The sequence below is a fragment of the Protopterus annectens genome, chromosome 2.part2 (assembly GCF_019279795.1).
Source record: "Protopterus annectens isolate FY-2018-M chromosome 2.part2, PAN1.0, whole genome shotgun sequence".
Lineage (NCBI taxonomy): Eukaryota > Metazoa > Chordata > Ceratodontiformes > Protopteridae > Protopterus > Protopterus annectens.
Window position 1 is genome coordinate 938,847,354 of NC_056730.1, and position 17,489 is coordinate 938,864,842.

At 37.8% G+C, this 17,489-nt stretch overlaps 1 protein-coding gene across 2 annotated transcripts in view; it reads left to right on the plus strand.

Annotated features, from left to right (window-relative positions):
• Window positions 1-17,489, plus strand: part of XRCC4 (X-ray repair cross complementing 4) — a 3,243,137-nt gene that overhangs the window by 1,669,324 nt on the left and 1,556,324 nt on the right. For both annotated transcript variants that reach the window (XM_044064256.1, XM_044064257.1), the window contains exon 4: window positions 7,530-7,696. In XM_044064256.1, coding sequence (XP_043920191.1) covers window positions 7,530-7,696 — 167 coding nt within the window. The remainder of the gene's footprint in view (window positions 1-7,529; window positions 7,697-17,489) is intronic.

The window sequence follows — 17,489 nt, forward strand, 5'->3', positions numbered from 1 at the left end:
ACACTGGAATACAAAGATATTCAAGAATTGCAAGAATTACAGTTTAAACAGTTGGAAAAAATGTTGAAATATTTGATTGCTACTGTTAAGGGCACTGGATGATGATTTCAGATATAAACACACACACAAAACTGTATTCATGTTTGTGAATGCATGAGTCTAAATTTGTCAAACAGAAATTCAGCAAATCAAGAAAGCATTTCCCTTGAGAAGTGTATATGAATTTTAGATCTGGAATGATCTTGTCCATCCTTTTCAGAACTCTTAGTACTTGGCCATAGGTTCACGTCAACTTGGTACATTAAAACTTTCCCAATTCCTTCCATATTACCATAATGCATGACAGTCCTCCTCCTCTCCAGATTTCTCTTGCTGCTTTTAGAAGTCACATTAGAAACAGTGTCATGCTCTTTAAGCATCCTTTTCAGAGTTGTCAAATTGCTTCTTTCTTCTGTTGCTTTTCTTGCCTTCTAAGCTTCAAATCAGATCTTAACTAATCTTTGTTTTTGGTCTTTTTTTTCCAGTTTTGTTTAAAACATTCTAGTCAGAAGTACCTATGAAAACAAAACAATGTTCTAGCCCCAATGAAAGTTAAGGTTATTTTCCAGTGCCCCATCACTTGCTGCCATTTAAACTATTCTTACCAGCAACCTCTTTTTGCTTCAGCTGTTAACAGTTCTTTAGTGACTTTTTGTGTGCGTGTGTACACATGTATGCAGATAGACTTTTTTCTGTGTATGAAGTAGTCTTCAGGTTTTAAAAATGTGAGAAATATGGTCATAAAATATCACCACAGAACAGGCATGTCTTCTTTGTGGTATGTTTATGTCTTTAACGTTTACATACAACTGAGTTTGCAAAAATTTTGATAAAAGAAATTTAGGAGAATGGAAAAACAACCGTGTTCTTATGTAATTGGGTACTTACGTATTATCGCAACCAGATTTCCGCACTGCCATAATTTGGTATGTGTGTGCGGAAACAGGTTGCTTAATCTATAAAGGGGACTGAGAAGAAGAAAACATTCCTCTGTCAATGTGGGGATGAGCCACGAAGAGGAGAAAGGGTGCGAGTTTGTACCTCTTTGCTCCTGAAACTACACAGTGGTGCTCCGCTTTGCAATGCCTGTATTTGTCAAGACGATGTGAGCTACTGGAAAAGCGAGTCACCAAATACACCCTGCGACAATAGGAGATTGTAAATATGTCAAGGGCAAGGATTGCTGCTTTTCTTAGGTTAGGTAAAGTGCTGAGTTACACAAACCCAGTCAATAATTTCAGTTAAGGTACTAACAAAGTGTCTCCATGGCCATACTTTACAAATACAGATAAACTCAAAATCACTTTCATGATTACACACGTAGTAAGAACACTTCCCAAAACATCTTATTGCTGGACAATGCACTTCTTCCTGTACTTTGTGGCTGTTAGCAGTTTTTTTTTTTTTTTTTTTAATTTTGACCTGAAGATGTCTTTACAAATAGTACCCCCCCCCCCCCCACCCAAATAAAAAAAGTGGCCAAAACCATCATTACAGGGTCTGCCTTTGCCTTCTCTGAAGGCTTCCTTCCACACAGTCAAAAGAATCTGTTTGTCAGAACAACAGCAGGCATTCTAATTCAAGCGTGCGTGTGTAAGGCACTCTGAAAACAGGAAGCGGGTTTCCTCAAATGTTTATCTTCCCCTTCACAGACCCTGTAATGCAAAGCTAGTCCACAACAAATAAAAACCAGACCCTAAATACCACCTTACAGTGGTTTGTGGCCTTGTTTATACAGAAGTATTCTAAATTCGCAACCGTGAAAATCTGGTTGTGATAATACGTAAGTACCTGTAATTGATGCGTAGGGAAAGTGCTCTACATGTGAACTCTCTTCCAAGGAATCCCATTCAGAAGATGTTCAGAAGTTGAAATCCAGAAACAAAAGGCTTAAAGGGAAAGAAGACCTGAATAAATCATATTCTTTTTTTTTAAGCAAGAAACATCTTATTAAATTATCACATATGACATAGGCAATCATACATTGATATAAATGAAAATAAACCATATTGACATAACTTTAGTTGCAAACATTATACATCACAAATCATATTGATCTAATTTTAGTTGCAAAAACTTATGCATCATTTATAATCTATCTAGTCATTGTCAGTCAAACATTAAATAGCTCATTCAAATCTTACCTTCTTTTAAACCTCCTTCCTCCTCTGCATGTATTGTTCCCAAAATTCCTCTTTTTTCTATGTAATTTGAGCCTACACTTCTGGTGGTTTAGACTTTTGATTTCCATTTTCTAGTAATTGTTTTTTACAGTCACCATAATTAGATTCAGCAAGGCCTTATTATTTCCAGACAAAATCTTAATTCTTGTAGAGATTGTTAATCTGTCCTTGTTAAGAAAAAAATACACAGGAAGTTGTGAATTTTATTTCAGCATTTCTGGGGCCTTTTAACTCATTGGCCTAGTTTATATAGATAGAGAATGTACATTTTCCCTTAGAGGTAGGGTTTGGTAAGATTTCCTCCATTAGACCTCCCTCTTTCAAGACATTTCAGTCTACTAGATCAGTCATTGTGTATTTGGACTGATGGAAAATGATTGAGGCTCTCTTACAGGTGCCATTGAAGACCGGTCTGAGCCTTTCTCCATTTGTGTTCATGGTGCCAGGGTATAAAGAGATTATATGCCCTTTCCTTCTATTGCCTTTTCTTCCTTATCAGCTTCAGCCTCAGCATCATTTATGACAAGACTGGAGAACACCCCAACAAGTGCCATAGTTGATATTGATAGATATGTCGACACCCACCGTGGTCAGCATCAAATCACAGGCTTCTCTGCTGTCAGTACAGGTTGTGTTAGTGCCAGCTTCTTTGGTACAAGGTTTCTTCTTGGTTCTTGGTCTTGAGACTGGAAAGCTGATATCAGTATCAACAGTGCCAGCCTTGGTATCATTCCAACTTGTGGTGTCCCCGGCCTTATAGCTTTTTTGGATTAAGAAGCTTGGTGCTCTCATTGGGCCAAAGAGATCTCTCATTCTTGGCAAGGACTATCTTATACTTTGGTGCAAGCATCATTGCAGATTGGTGCTGGCTCCTATTTAGCAGTGTTGATGTTCTCAGTGAGTTATTTGGTGTCAACTTCTGTATCAGAGTTGCATACTTCTGTGCATGAGCCTCCCTTGCCATTTGTTTCTGTGTGGACTCTGCCCCAATGTTGCCTTTATTGTACTCCTATGATCTCATATTCTCCTCTGGTTAAGGTGTTTACCTTGCAAACACAAGGTGCAGGGTTTGATTCTCACATGGGGTAATTGGCTAGGCTTAAAATGGCCCACAAGGGCAATTAGCCTAGTATTAATCTATGTACCTATGTACCGGTGTTGCCTTTATTGTACTCCTATGATCTCATATTCTCCTCAGTCCAAGGACAGAGAATTGGAAAGCTGACAAAGTGATCATTATTATGGGCCTTGATCTCCTTCCACATCTGGTTGAATGTATCTAGGGCAATTTCTTTCCTGATATGTGTTTAGCAGGATAACTGACTAAATCATCTCAGATTTGAACATAATTTTTGTATAATTTTGAACTTATGAAAAATAGCTACTACCATACCTTCAGAATAGTTATATGTGGGTACTTAGGCTTTGTGTGACCTGATTAACCAAGTAAATAAATACAGATAAATTAGTGCTTAATACTCTTTCATATCCAGTGAAGTGCTACTGGAAGTTACAAAAGGTTCTGTAAATGCAGTAATGAAAACAGACCTGATTGTAGCTGGAACACTTCCATTGTTAATAACTGGCATGATAACTAATTAGATCATACATTGGGGGAGATAAATTTGATGTTTTGTGCAGTTCTGTAGCTGTACATACAGGTACTACCTCACATTTTAAACTGTGTGTGTGTGTGTGTGTGTGTGTGTGTGTGTGTGTGTGTGTGTGTGTGTGTGTGTGTGTGTGTGTGTGTGTGTGTGTGTGTGTGTGTGTGTGTGTGTGTGTGTGTGTGCCTGTGTCTGTGTCTGTGACTGATAGACTAAAGTCTTGTCAGTAGTACTGCTTTTCCTTTTTTCCTGTAATTGCTTATTTCTTCTGTTGCTTGCACCTTCCATTCATTTTTATTTGCATTTGTTTTGTTGAAGTTCCATTTTATGGTTAGAGTAAGACTCTCCAGGGTGTGGTTTATTGTCTGATAAGAATATCTCCCAGTGCTAAAGGCATTTGCTCAAGCATCTGTACCTTATTTTGCACTGGAGTATGCTGTTACCATGCAGTAAAAACGTCATTATGTTTTATTTCCTACCAAGCAAGTACTAGCCAGTCAACCAACTCTGCTGTATTGCTAGTCAGACAGACAGGCAACACATTCCATTTCAACCTTGCCCATTCCAGAAAGTTATTTTTAGAAATAAAAGGAGAACTTAATTATGAAGAAAGCAATTCTTATTAAATTAAGAAGATAAAGTACTGTACATTTGAAGAAGGAAACTGCTCTGTCTCAAGATATTGGGCTGTTTGGCAGTGGGTCTAGATATGAAGAACAAACATTGTGAACAGTAGCAAATCTTGATCTAATTACATTAGTAATGTCTTTTTAGTTTTTGTGCTTCGTTTTGGCTCCTTGCAGCTGACCAACATTTGCTACCAGTACGTCTCTTTATTCTAGTAGACCCACCTTAGCCTCCAGTGGGCTGTCTCTGACCCATGTCTGGAGTCACTGAGGAGTCTGAGGACCCTGATGTAATGGTGGTCTGCTGCTGGGGAGTGTTTCTACAATATTTACCACCCCTGTGAGTGTGCCCAGTAGCATTCCTAAGGATGTGAGAGACAATAGGTATCGGTGCAGACCTGCCCTTCATTTTCTCAAAGGGCTGGAGTACCCCTGGTATCACCTTTGCAGATGTTTCTCCAGTCTCCACCAGGGAAATCATGCACTCTGTTAGCTCCATGTATATTCCTCTTCTTCCTTCCCTCAAAGACGGGCATACCTATTCCTCTCAGATGTCCAAACCACTAATCAAATCTAGGTTGACTGGTCCTCAGGACTTTTTCCTTCTATGCCAGGGCACAGGCATCTAGTATGCAGCCACATCCTGCAAGAGCTAGATCGTCTTCCAGAGCAGAAGAAGGTTACAGATATACTAGCACTGAATGCATTTACTACATTAATGTTTAAGCATGCTATAACCTCATGATGCATTTCTTAAAGTAAAATTGTCCAAGTTTAAGAATAAGGCAGCCCTTCAACATTATAGGAAACATGAATAGCCAGTTGAATGTCTTCTTGTCCGAGAAAGTGAATCTGTATTTAAAAATAGTGGCTCTTGAAGCCTGGACTAGTTTATATTCCATTTATGCCGTGGTCTGTGTGTAAATTTTAGCAAAACCAGAAATCTTTCCAACCAGTGATGCTGCTTTAATCCCGTAAGCACGAGACTATTCCTTTAACCTTCTTTTCATGCAAATATCTACCTTGTTATCTAGGTCGGAAACTAAGCACTATGTATGGGAATATGATTAAATGGAATTAAAAAACTTTATGTGATTTTCTATTCCTTTATGTACATTTCTGGAGGATGTTTGGTCTTTCATGGTGGACAGGATCGCTGCCTTGTAGATGATATTCTGCCCAAAACTTTCTTATACATCTGCTGACACCCACTAAAAGCAAATAGTTGTTGAGAATCAAGCTTTTAAAGCTGCAATTTATATGGGATTGGAAACTTCATGGTTCACTTTGTCAGATTCTTTCTCCCCAGAAGGTTTGGGGAGAGAGTCTCCCTAACATAGGTTGTATGTTAGTAGCTGCTGTATCCTATCTTTATCTAGTCCTAGATTAAAAATTCTCACCCCTGTGGATGCCATTGGTTGGTAAACCATTAAAGAGTATAACTCGCCATGCTCTCCTTTGCTATCCTAAGAGGCTCCATCACCATCTTCAGGAGTGGTTTACCTTTGTTATAGCACATAAAGTACTGAATAAACTGACACACCTCTTTCCTAATGTGCATGCTTGGCATTTAAATGTACCAATTGGGGGTAAGCAGTCATAAAAATAGGCAATAAACATCCTCTTTGCAAATCATGGATTCAGTTTGGCCTTACCAAGACTGGAAAGTTATTGGATAGTAATGGTTCTTCCAGTTATTTTACAACTTTCTCTGATTTACATAATGAATATGGTCTTCCCTCCATGGACTTTTGGAGATGGCCTCCAATTGAGACATGCTTTCTTCTATTCTGCCTCTTTACCTGGGTCTGTAGATCAATTGCTATTTTTCCAGTCTGCTTTAAATCTATACTCAGGCCTTAAACATTTCAACACTTGAAGGTTTCACATTTATACCTATTACTTTTTAAACCTGCAATGGATAAATCACTTTAACAACCAAACATATTGACCAGTTTTCTGAAGGGAACTGTAGTGTTAGTTATGACTCACAATGTAAGATTATATGGTCCCTATGAAAAACACTTCATCTCTTAGCCCAACAACTCTAACTAACCTTTCGGGGGTATTAGACACCACACAAATTATTAATAGAGGCTTTGACAAATCTGACAAGTGCTTGGTATGTCCAGTGGATACTGCCAATGAATCTCATATCTTTTTGGTGTTGGCAAAAAGTTAGATCTCTGTCTAGATAGCTGCCACCAAGTTAGCAGACGTGTTAGTGCAACCCTTCTCCATAGTATTCTCCCTGTGGATTCTGGGTTCCTCCCTCACTGAAATAAGACTTTCATGAATCCAAAAACTGTGGCTCCTTCAGCTCTCAACAATAATTAGACTGCGCAGTGCCTCTAAGTGGACCTTACAACTCTGTCTTTATATTCACGGTTTACAGTACATTTGCTTGTTTATTAGGTAAGAGTGAGAGGAATGAAATATTACCCTAATTGGTAGCAAGTTGCAAAGCTTGTGTGAATTGTAACCTACAGGCTTTAGGGGACCATACCTTACAAGTTTGTATGAACTTTAAAAACAATAATATCTAAGCAAACTGGTAAGATTCCCTTAGCATACAAGTACATTCCACAATTTAGTATGAACTGTTATACTCTTTTTAATATATATTTTTTGTGTTAGTGAAGCTATGCCTTGGTTTATTGGTGTGTGTTGTTCATGCATTTCCTTGTTTAATTCCTAATAGAATAACTGTTATGTTGTTATATTCTTATATGTTGAGTCTATTATAATCTGCTGTTCTCTTTGTGGATATCAGTTATTATTGTTATATGTTTTTTCCAATAATGTTTAAGCAGTATGCAAAAATTAGTGTTTTATATTTTGGATATTGTCAGGTAATTGCACTTGAGGCAGTTTGTAAGTAAATCAGTTGCCAGTTAATTTTCTTTGACAACAGAAATGTGCAAAGTTTAATACACCATTTCAAACCAGGTATTATTTCTCTCACTTTGTTGAACATTTTATATTACATTTTGAAATAAAATGTAGTTTTAGATGGTATGAAGTAAAGCTGTTGCCATTGGTTATCTTGTAAAGTATATTTTTTGTTTTTCCAGTTTCGACTTGGATCAGCCAGGCTTTGTAAGGTGCAGAGCCCAGCAGAAGTAATTAAAGAAATGATCGACTTTGGATTAGTTTGTACAGCAGAGTTGCATGTCAAAAGTGAACTCCTGGCAAATGAAAATGAAAGACTTCTAAGTGATCAGAACTACATTTTACAAGAGTAAGTTCAAGTACAAATGTGTTGACCTTTGAATCGGTACTAACAGTCTTTTCTGAGTTATGCATGCAGTCTTTTTCGGAGATGATTTTACTTATTTTATAACCCTATGCCTTTCCAATTAGTTCTCCTTCAACCTCAAAATAACTGTTCACACTCTCCAATTTTCTTTTTAAGATAGACATTTCTAGTAATGCCAGGGTTGAGAAAATTTATGTAAAACCTGTTATATTTTTTTCTTTCTTGTTTCAGACTCTTGGCACAGTGGCAAGCTAAATTTAAGATCTGTAATCTGGCATATGTGTGTTTCCTGTGGCTTGAGAATGTGTGACCTTTTCTCTGCAGAAGAAAAGATAAAGAAGTAGATGCAATTAAATTAAATGTATGTAAGTTGCATTTGAAATGTAAAATATAACATTTTAATTTTCCTGTGACAGGAAAGACATCATTGTTTGTATATAATTAAGTCCCACAATGACTTGGAGGCAGGAAAAAAAGGGGCCATAAAGTAAAGATAAAGCATTTTTCAAGGGGCAACTGACCAAATCTGTTAAAGTGAGTAGGTATTAGTATGTAGACAGTTGATTGGTGCATGGGACATTGTTTACTGTTAGCTAGTCTTTTTTCTGTTGTGCGTGAAAGAATGAATGCAGTATGATGTAATGTAATTGCACCTGTTTTCTATGTAATTAGAATGATGAGCTGAGATCTATATATTTGGAACTGACACCAATATAGAGTCAGCAAGTCTTTGCTTGGGAGATCTTGGTGACACATCTGTGAAGGCTTGCTTTTTGAGTTCTGTCTTGTATTATTTTGGCAACTTAAAATAGATTGCTTCAGTATTTCTTCAGTAAGAAAAAGCTAGGGCATTTATTTAGCTGTAGATCAGATTCTTCTTAAAAAATTATGCTGGCACAACTGACTTATTATATTCTATGCACATTGTCTTGACCTCTGCATAGTAAATGTGCATTAGCAGTGTCTTAATTTCTTTATTGTTGAAGTAAAGTTACATTTATTTATGTTTAAGAGCCTGTGGCTGACTCTTATTATTTATTTATGCATCATTGGTTACCACCTGAGAAAGGGTGTTATTAATTAGCACTGTGGGCTGGCAACGCTATGGTGTCCACCGCCAGAAGCTAGACCTTTAGAGCATACTACTAACGATATTTTTTTATAATTTATATGTGGTTAAATTGAGTGGTCAGGTAACTGTTCTGTCTGGTCTCTAGTCAGAGAGTGTTGTTAGTGCTATCATGCCAAGAGGAGTGCAGTGGAGATTTGGAGAACTCTGTCAGCCTTCCATGGAAATTGTGTGTGTGATTAATAATTTGTTTGAAAAAAGTTACAGTGGTTTGGGATCATTGGAAGACACTATGGCTGACTGAGAGAGAGTGTTGAGAGAGGGGCCTGGGATGCTAGATCAAATACCTAACCCTTGTCTTAGCATGTATGTTGGAAGCCTATATGCAGGACAGAAGTGAATATTTCCTTTATGTTATTAGGACCAGGTTGCATTTGGTGAATTGGTTATTCGATCAGTTTTGTGTGTATTTTAGTTTAACTTGCTGGGTACCAGTGGGATGACTTGAAAGTCCATAACCGTTGCAGCTAGAAAAAACTTTTTTTGGGACATTGGGGCAGATCCAAGGATAGCCCTAATCCCTCACGTACAAAGGTGGTATACTGGTTGTCAGATGTGAGACTGGCACACCCTCCACTTCCAGACTGGCCTTCTCATATGGGTGTTAAATAGTGCTTTCCATTACATTTTGGTTGGTAGTTGTGGGATTCATACTTGATCATTGCTAGCCATCTGTGCCATTCTGGTGTCAGTGCCAGTCATCTGTCACATTTCTAAGTACTATACTATATAAAAATGTATATAATTTTGGATCCCTCAACTCAGTGTTTTGTAAAAAAAAAAAAAAAAAAAAGTTGAAATCCTGTGCTTTGAGGTAAGCACATGCCCTTTAATTAATGCATGTCTAGAGTGTTGTGGTGATTGTACTCCTATCCTAATGTACATCATTTGAAAATTCCCATGTAATTTGCCTGAAAAGCACAAATATTCCAAGTTACTGTTTCTGAAAGGGCAATACCTGTATCCTTGGGAGACCAAGACCTTTTTTTAGAGAAGGCCCAAACAAGTCACACAATGTACTGTCATCAGCTGTTCACTATGAATTATTATTTATGACCAGACTAATTGTAGAAAGATAAGTTGATGAGTATGCATTTAACAGCAAGTCAATAATAAGAGATAATTTACTAATCTAAATTGTGATGATTTCAAAGCTGCCCCTGTGTGTGTGTGTGTGTGTGTGTGTGTGTGTGTGTGTGTGGTTGTTTTAGGCCACTTCTTTAACCTATTTTTTAATATTATTTATCCATTTTTTTATGGAGAGATGCAGGGTACTTTCGAATATGTAGAAGAGCTGCAGTGACAATGCGTGTTGCTAGGCTTTTACCTTCCCTGTTCCCATGCTGGGCTTTCAAGTCCTGTGGTAGCATGTGTCTAAGGAAATGCAAAAGATGAAATTTTAGCAGTTTAAATTGATGCCAGTGCTATGCCGTTTGGCACCCTATCTTGCCCACCATTTCTCATGACTCTACCTCCTTATAAGTTCAACCAATGTAAAGCTTGGTATTAACCAGTCAGGTGTTTGCCATTCTTCTTCATCCACTTTGTGGGGGACACAAGCTCTTGTCTAGAGGTACTAGCTAGAAGAGGCATTTTTCTGCCTGTGGATTCTCGTCTGTAAGCGAGTCTAAGGATATGTTTTTTCTTTTGCTACAAACTGAAAGGGGCAATTTTTTTTCTCCTTTTGTAACTCCCCTTTTAGGGCATCCTCCTTTGGAAAGCCATTGTCGCACAACAATCTGTATTAGAGTGTAGGATTCTTGCAGTTCATGAAATTGGTTGTCTCCCCTTGATCACTCAGTATATTGTGTTTAAACAAAGAAATGTTTCTAAGTTAAATTAGGTTACTCAAGGCAAATAGAGTCCAAAAGCATTGCCTAATGAATTATGGCAGAAGAATGAAAACAAGTTTAGAGAAAAAGATCACTAAGAGAAAGAAGTGAAAGTTCATTTGAGTGGATGTGGCAGAGATAGCAACACATTAATCTCACTTAACTTTAATATCATGACAGGAGTATTAGAGGAAATTGTACATGAACTTGACTTTTAGGTGAGCTGTTGACAGGGTGTATATGACGTTTAGAAGTAGCTAAAATTGAAGACAGTGATTTTTTTGCCTGATCAACAAGTTGCCATGATGCCACTTAAGCAACAAGTTCACAAAATTCAAGATAAGGCATTGGGAACTGTTGAAAAGATGGAAGGTAAGACCTATAGGAAATATTTGAAACTAGCTCATGTGTTAGAAAGAGAGGAAGATGCAGATTTGATGGATTTTGTAAAAGCTAAAATGCCAAAGTGGCCAGGTTTATGAAGGCTGCACAAGGGTTTGAGAAAGAGATTTTTTGCCCTGCACCTTAAATGATGAGATGTTGGAAACCTGAACTTATTTTGGTTAGCTTTGTATTGTGTTGTGAAATGGTCAAGTTTTGTGGCAGCTGGGAAATTTTTGTGGCTGGATAGTATGTGTGTGGGTAGATCATGATTATGCAGAGTTTATATTCCAAAACTGATTGCAGGTGAATGCTACTATGAAGTGCAAAAGGCAGAAACTGAAATATCGATTCACTTTTGCCACTATATTGAAGGTGTTTTTGACTGATGGAATATTAACATTGACAAATGCAGAAGATGAAATGGCAAAAGTAAGAGAATGTTTACATGTTTAGATTTTATAAATACATTATTTATATTGTATATTTATATTTTGTAAATATCTTATACTCATTTATGCATTTGTTTTATGGGTCCACTGAGAGGGACTATAAAAGTACTTCTACTGTACGCATTCTGTGAAATCAGTGGACATGGACGGTGACTTTGACGAGCAGTATAACCTACATGGAAAAACAAAATTGTTTTTGTGAACTGCAGCAAGAACATGGTAGCTTGACAGGTTAAACATTTCTCATTGAATATTTATGGAGTTATTAAGAAGTTGATAAATTTAAATGCAGTTGACCTGAAATACTGTTTTGTGTGGGTATGTTGAACATGGCTGCATTTGCCCATGGAGGATACATGACACAGGAACTGTAAAATGTACGTTGTCGCTAAGGATACAGAGAGAGAGTCTAAAACTGTATTTCTGCAGGAAACAAAAAAGAAAAAGGAAATGGCACTGGAGTACATAGTACCATTGCTTGCATGCTAATATTTAAAGTGTAAAAGAATATGCTTAATATCATGTTTTGAAGTCTGCAATCACAGATATGGGTTGCTAATTAAAATGGCTAAGTTTGAATATACTCTAATGAAGCAGGAAGAGTGAAGTTTCCACTGTTTGAGTTAGATGGCAGAATTGTTTACTTAGGGCTGTCTAACAGTTAAAGTGATTACTTTGTGTTTCTGTTTTGAATTCTCTGATAAGAGATATGGTCTGCTACTTAAAATATTAACGTTTGAGAATAATGTAATGCAGCAGGAGAGGGGAACTTTTATTTTAGTTTTTTTTCATTTAGACAGTATAATTATATCCTGTTTAATTAGTGTGGGTTATAGCAGCCTTTCTAGCAATTAGTGTTTTTTTCCTCATATTATATATCATGAGTTTAACTTATGGAAGTTTCTTTACTATCACAGTGATGAAAAGTCATAATTATAGGTCCATTGAGATAGGCTGCAAATTATTATCTGTTGAATATATAATATCCATGAGGATGTTTAGGAAATGAAAATGGCAGATTTATGTTGGTTTTATTTCTGTTGAGTTGTTGCGGTGTTGTCAAGTAGTAAACAAGACTTTGTAAAATGAGTAGCTGGCTAATAGGAGGAATGTTCTTTCCTTATTATTTATAAAAGAGAATTATAGAATAAAAATATTAGTTAGCTTTATATTTACTGACATATGTCTGAATTTTACACAAAGCTGATCTGAAATTATATAACGTGTGTTTGCATATGGCATTTGATTATCATTAACTGAGAGGAATAGGTTGAAGCATGCATAAGGATGGGTTTGGCATAATGGTAAAGGTATTCACTTCATTGACACAAGGTACAGAATTGGATTCTGACCTCAGGGTATTGTATAGGCTTAAGATCCCCTTCAGGACAGTTAACCTGGCATTCACCTATGAACCTATACGTACATTTGCTAGCTTTTATGCTTTTCTAATAGATTACTTGCTTTATTTTCTAAAACAAACTACAATATTAAAACAACTGTTAGTCTTTTTTTCTGCATTTGAATAAAGTTACTGTAATAGTGATTTGTTGCAATAATCAGTACAACAATAAGGGCTGCAAGTAAACTTAAAATATCTGGCAATAAGGCTATATTAGGAGTACGAATGACAAGATGATACACATGCCTGTAATTGTCTTATGTGATAGTAGCTTTTATAGTCAGCAAACTATTTTTTATGATAAAGTTAATGTTGTATTAAATTAGGAAGAATTCAAACTTAGTTGTTGTTAACTGACTTTATCATGTGTATTATCACCATGAGTGTTATTGGATATATTTAACTGCATTTAAATTATTTTATTCCCCCCATATCCCTTTCTATCTGCCTTATTCATTTCAGGAATTCTATATTAACAGATGTCCTTCCTAAATCACTGCTGTAGTATTTCTTAGAAAAGGGGTATTCTGCCAAGGAGAGCAGTATGTCCGTCCAGCATACCAAAGTCTTTGGCCCTTCTATGCACTCTACATCAGACACATATCCTACGTCCAAGGGGTAAGGTATATAAGTGATGTATATGCTCCAAATCCTCAGAACTTCTGTGCTACCAGTCCAAACGCTGTATTATGAATTTGGTCTGAAAGTCATTCATCTCTTATGGTTCTCTGAACCTAGGGCAGATAAGTACCACACTGGGGACTCATCCTTTCTCATTGTTTGCTTTATTTAAGGCAAGTGTCATTCAGAAAGGAGAAATATGGGTGTGGGGAGGCAGATTTCCCTAAGGATAGAGTCTAGAATAACCTCTTTTTTTATTTGGGTGCAGAACACGACCACAAGTAATGTGATATTTGCCAGACATTTGTTCCTAAGACCCTGCACAGCCGACTTTCTTCTCTTTCTGTTTATTTAGTGAACCAGCATTTGAAATCACTCGCTTAAGGGACCATGGATTCTGAATGCACCCAACTGGTTATCCAACCGCTTTTGAAGAAGAAGTTGAAGAAATTACAAACAGATTCTTCTGCTGTCCAGCCCCAACCAGTCATCTTTGTAGGTTTGGATGAAGAACCTGAGGAACAAGTTCAGATACTTGCTCCCTCTTTCACAAACCCATTGGAGGCTGACACAGAGCATGCCATTTGTACAACCTCTAAGGCTAAGCTGACATCTGTTGTGGACGAGAAGTCCACTTCACTGCCAAACATTCCATTTGATAACTGAGTGCCAACTGATGTAGCACACAGGGAGCTCCTCCCTCTTGATTATCCTAGGTTATTGCTACTCCCAAACCTACTTTTTAAGCCCTTGAGAGCTGACACAGTTATTGTGGATTTGAGAACTTATGTGGACATTAACCTAACTTTTAACCAACATGTGTGCATTGTTTTAAGAAAGACCTTCTATATTACACAGCTTGTAAACAAAGGGTTTGTTTTTTAGATCTAGAGATGTTGATTTCCACTTTACTCAGCCCTCATTACGCCAGTCATTGAACATAATGCCCCCTTTGTCATGTATTTGTTCAGACATATACAACTGGAATACCCACATGGATACCTTACTAAAAGGATACAAGGCCTAAACAACATGTCCTACATGGACCGACTGAAAGCCTTGTCACTATAGGATCATAGGATATTACTAGGCTAATGGCTCTGGGGCCCTTGCAAGCCTAGCCAAGAGTTTATCCCCAAAAAAGAAACCTCAATCAGCACCTGTTGCCCCCATCAGTGAGGGACACAGGTGGAACCCCTGGCACAAATTTGTAGTTGCCCATCCACTCATCAAGGTTGCACTTGAAAAGGGTCAATGATGTACTATGTTTGACGTGTATGGAGAGTCTGTTCCAGAGATGGGGCAACCTCTGGGAGATGAACCTGTCTCTCCATCAGGTTTTGTTAATGTCACATATTAGATTTAAGCCTTTCGATCGGGTACTATGCCTACTGTTAGACTTACAGATATGGAGCATCTCTGGTAGAGCAGGTTCTGAGATTGCCTTGTAGATGAGACAGAGATCACCTCTGAGTAATCTCTACGATACAGAGTGGAGTGATAGTGATTTGAGCCTGTCGACCTAGGACAGGAGTTGGAGGCCATGGATTCTCTTTGTGAGGTGTTTATGTGGCCTTTCCAGTTAGTGCAGGTGTATGGAGAGGTACATACCAAACGGGTGTTGTACTCTATTATTGGCTTAATGAGGGAGGAGTACAAAGAGGTAATAGCCTCCTTTTTTTCTGGATGCAGTCCCTTTACTTATGAGATTAACCAAGTAAAAAGCTTTTCTAAGCACTGTCGCCACGTGATGGTCAAATGTGAGATCATTGTCAACTTATGTACCCTGGTCTCTCACCACAGGTTGTGTGCTTAGGGGGTTGCCGCTAATGTGGTAATCAGTAGGGGCCGTGTTTTTGCCGAATGGTATGACAATACATTTTTTTGCATGATCATACCATTCGGCCTTGTTTTTGCCGTACCCATGAACTACCACATAGGCAGCAATCTACTTAACACCGAATGCATGATAAGAGACCTTGGGACCCAGGTGGACAGTAGTCTCTCCTTTGATAGTCACATCACCACAGTAGTCAGGAAGTCCTTCTACGTGGTACACCTCATCATAAAAGGTTTCTCATCCAGGAAAAAAGAGGTCATTGTTCCCCTCTGCTCAACACTCATTAAACCCATTATAGAGTACAACGCCCCTTTTGGAATGTACCTCACAAGACATCTGCAGCAGCTGGAAAGGCCACAGAAGTACCTCACAAAGAGGATTACTGGCCTCAAACTGATGCCCTACACTGACCGCCTCAAAAAACTCCAGTTTTACTCCATAGCATATCGCCTACTCCGAGGTGATCTCTACCTAACATATAAAGCTATGTCAAACCCAGAGCTGTTGGACATGCTACACCTAAAGAAATCCCAATCCCTCTGAGCTACATGCTCTAGGGACCTAAACCTTGTCACCACAATAAACAGGACACACTGGAGGGATAGATTCCTGTCCCAGAGACTTCCTATACTCAGGAACAAGCTACCCATCTATGTCAAGCAAAGTTCTTCATTAGCACTCTTCAAGAAAAATCTTGATGAGTGGATGTGAAATAGGAAATACACCCCGGGGATCACTTCTGTGTCTCTGCTCGACAGTAGCACAGGAAAATAACTTTCTTGGGTGGCATAAGCCATGGAACCTTGCTGGCTAGGCTTACATAGACCCTTGGGGCGATAGCCAAGTACCTACCTATGAACTTACCACAGAACTTTCTACTACTTTCCATGGCTTTAGTGCATTAATGGATTTGAACTATCTTCTTCACTGGCAATAGCTATTTATCTTACCAATGTACAGTCATTCCTATTGTAAGATAACATTTTAAGAATCCAGGGAGACCAATTATTTAATTTTTTTCCCTAACTTTTGGCTGTTGGGTGACTCTCTCTGTCATAGATCTGTTTCAACTTTTAGTCATTTTGTCAGCATTAATGGAATCCTCTTTTTCCATTTGCAAGTCAAAACTTTTTTGCAGTGGATATCAGCACATCAAGCAGTGGACTGTTCTTACTAACAAGAAGTTGTATAAAGTACAGGAACAGTACATATTGCATTAGACCATATGCTATTTACCATTTCCTATAAATCATACCTAAATTAAACTAATTTCTTGCATACCCCTCCAAAAACTGATTCTGTCTCCCGTCTCCTGATACCCACATCTCAAGCTCCAATTGCTTATATCTGAAAACGTGAGCTTATTTAGAGGAGCTGTAGATATAGTTAAATAAGCGCTGCCACTCCAATAATTGTACTACCTAAATTTTGTATCATATCTTGATATAAGTAACAACTTTGCATTGATTTAACAAAATATGAGACTGCAAACCCTTTTCCCAAACAGACTTTATTCACCTGTACCTTTCTTTTATATGCTTTACTGTTTAGCCCTTGATCAACTGGATTTTCTGCTTTGTCTTAGTTTACCTAGGTAACTAGTTCCATTTTGTTTTAGTTTCTTTGTCCTCAAAATCTAACCGTTCTGCTATCATTTTCAGGTTGTCTTATCTTTCTAATGAATTAAATTTTACAACAAACCTGCCAGGTTTAAAAAAAGTGGTGTTTGCATCAAGGTCTTTCTAATGTCTAATATTTTGAAATAAGAATAGTTTCTAGTATCCCCATCCGTAAATCAACCCGGGTATCCTTAAGTAGTCCTTCAGCCACTTTTACCAAAGGTTTACCACTGAGCTGATGTATTTCTGCTGTCACCAGCACTTCCTAATTTACCCACACCATACACTCTTCCCCACACCCAGCTTACAACTTTCAGACAGAAATGGTCACAACACCAACGATTCCACACCTCCTTCATCTTCTACTATTTTCACTTTTACCTTCTACCTCGAAGAAATCAAGACCAAAAAACATAGGGAAAGCTTTGAAAAACTAGCCAGAAAAGCCAGTCCCAACTTCATAAGTACTATCTTGGCACTCTTGAAACTGTGTGCTTGA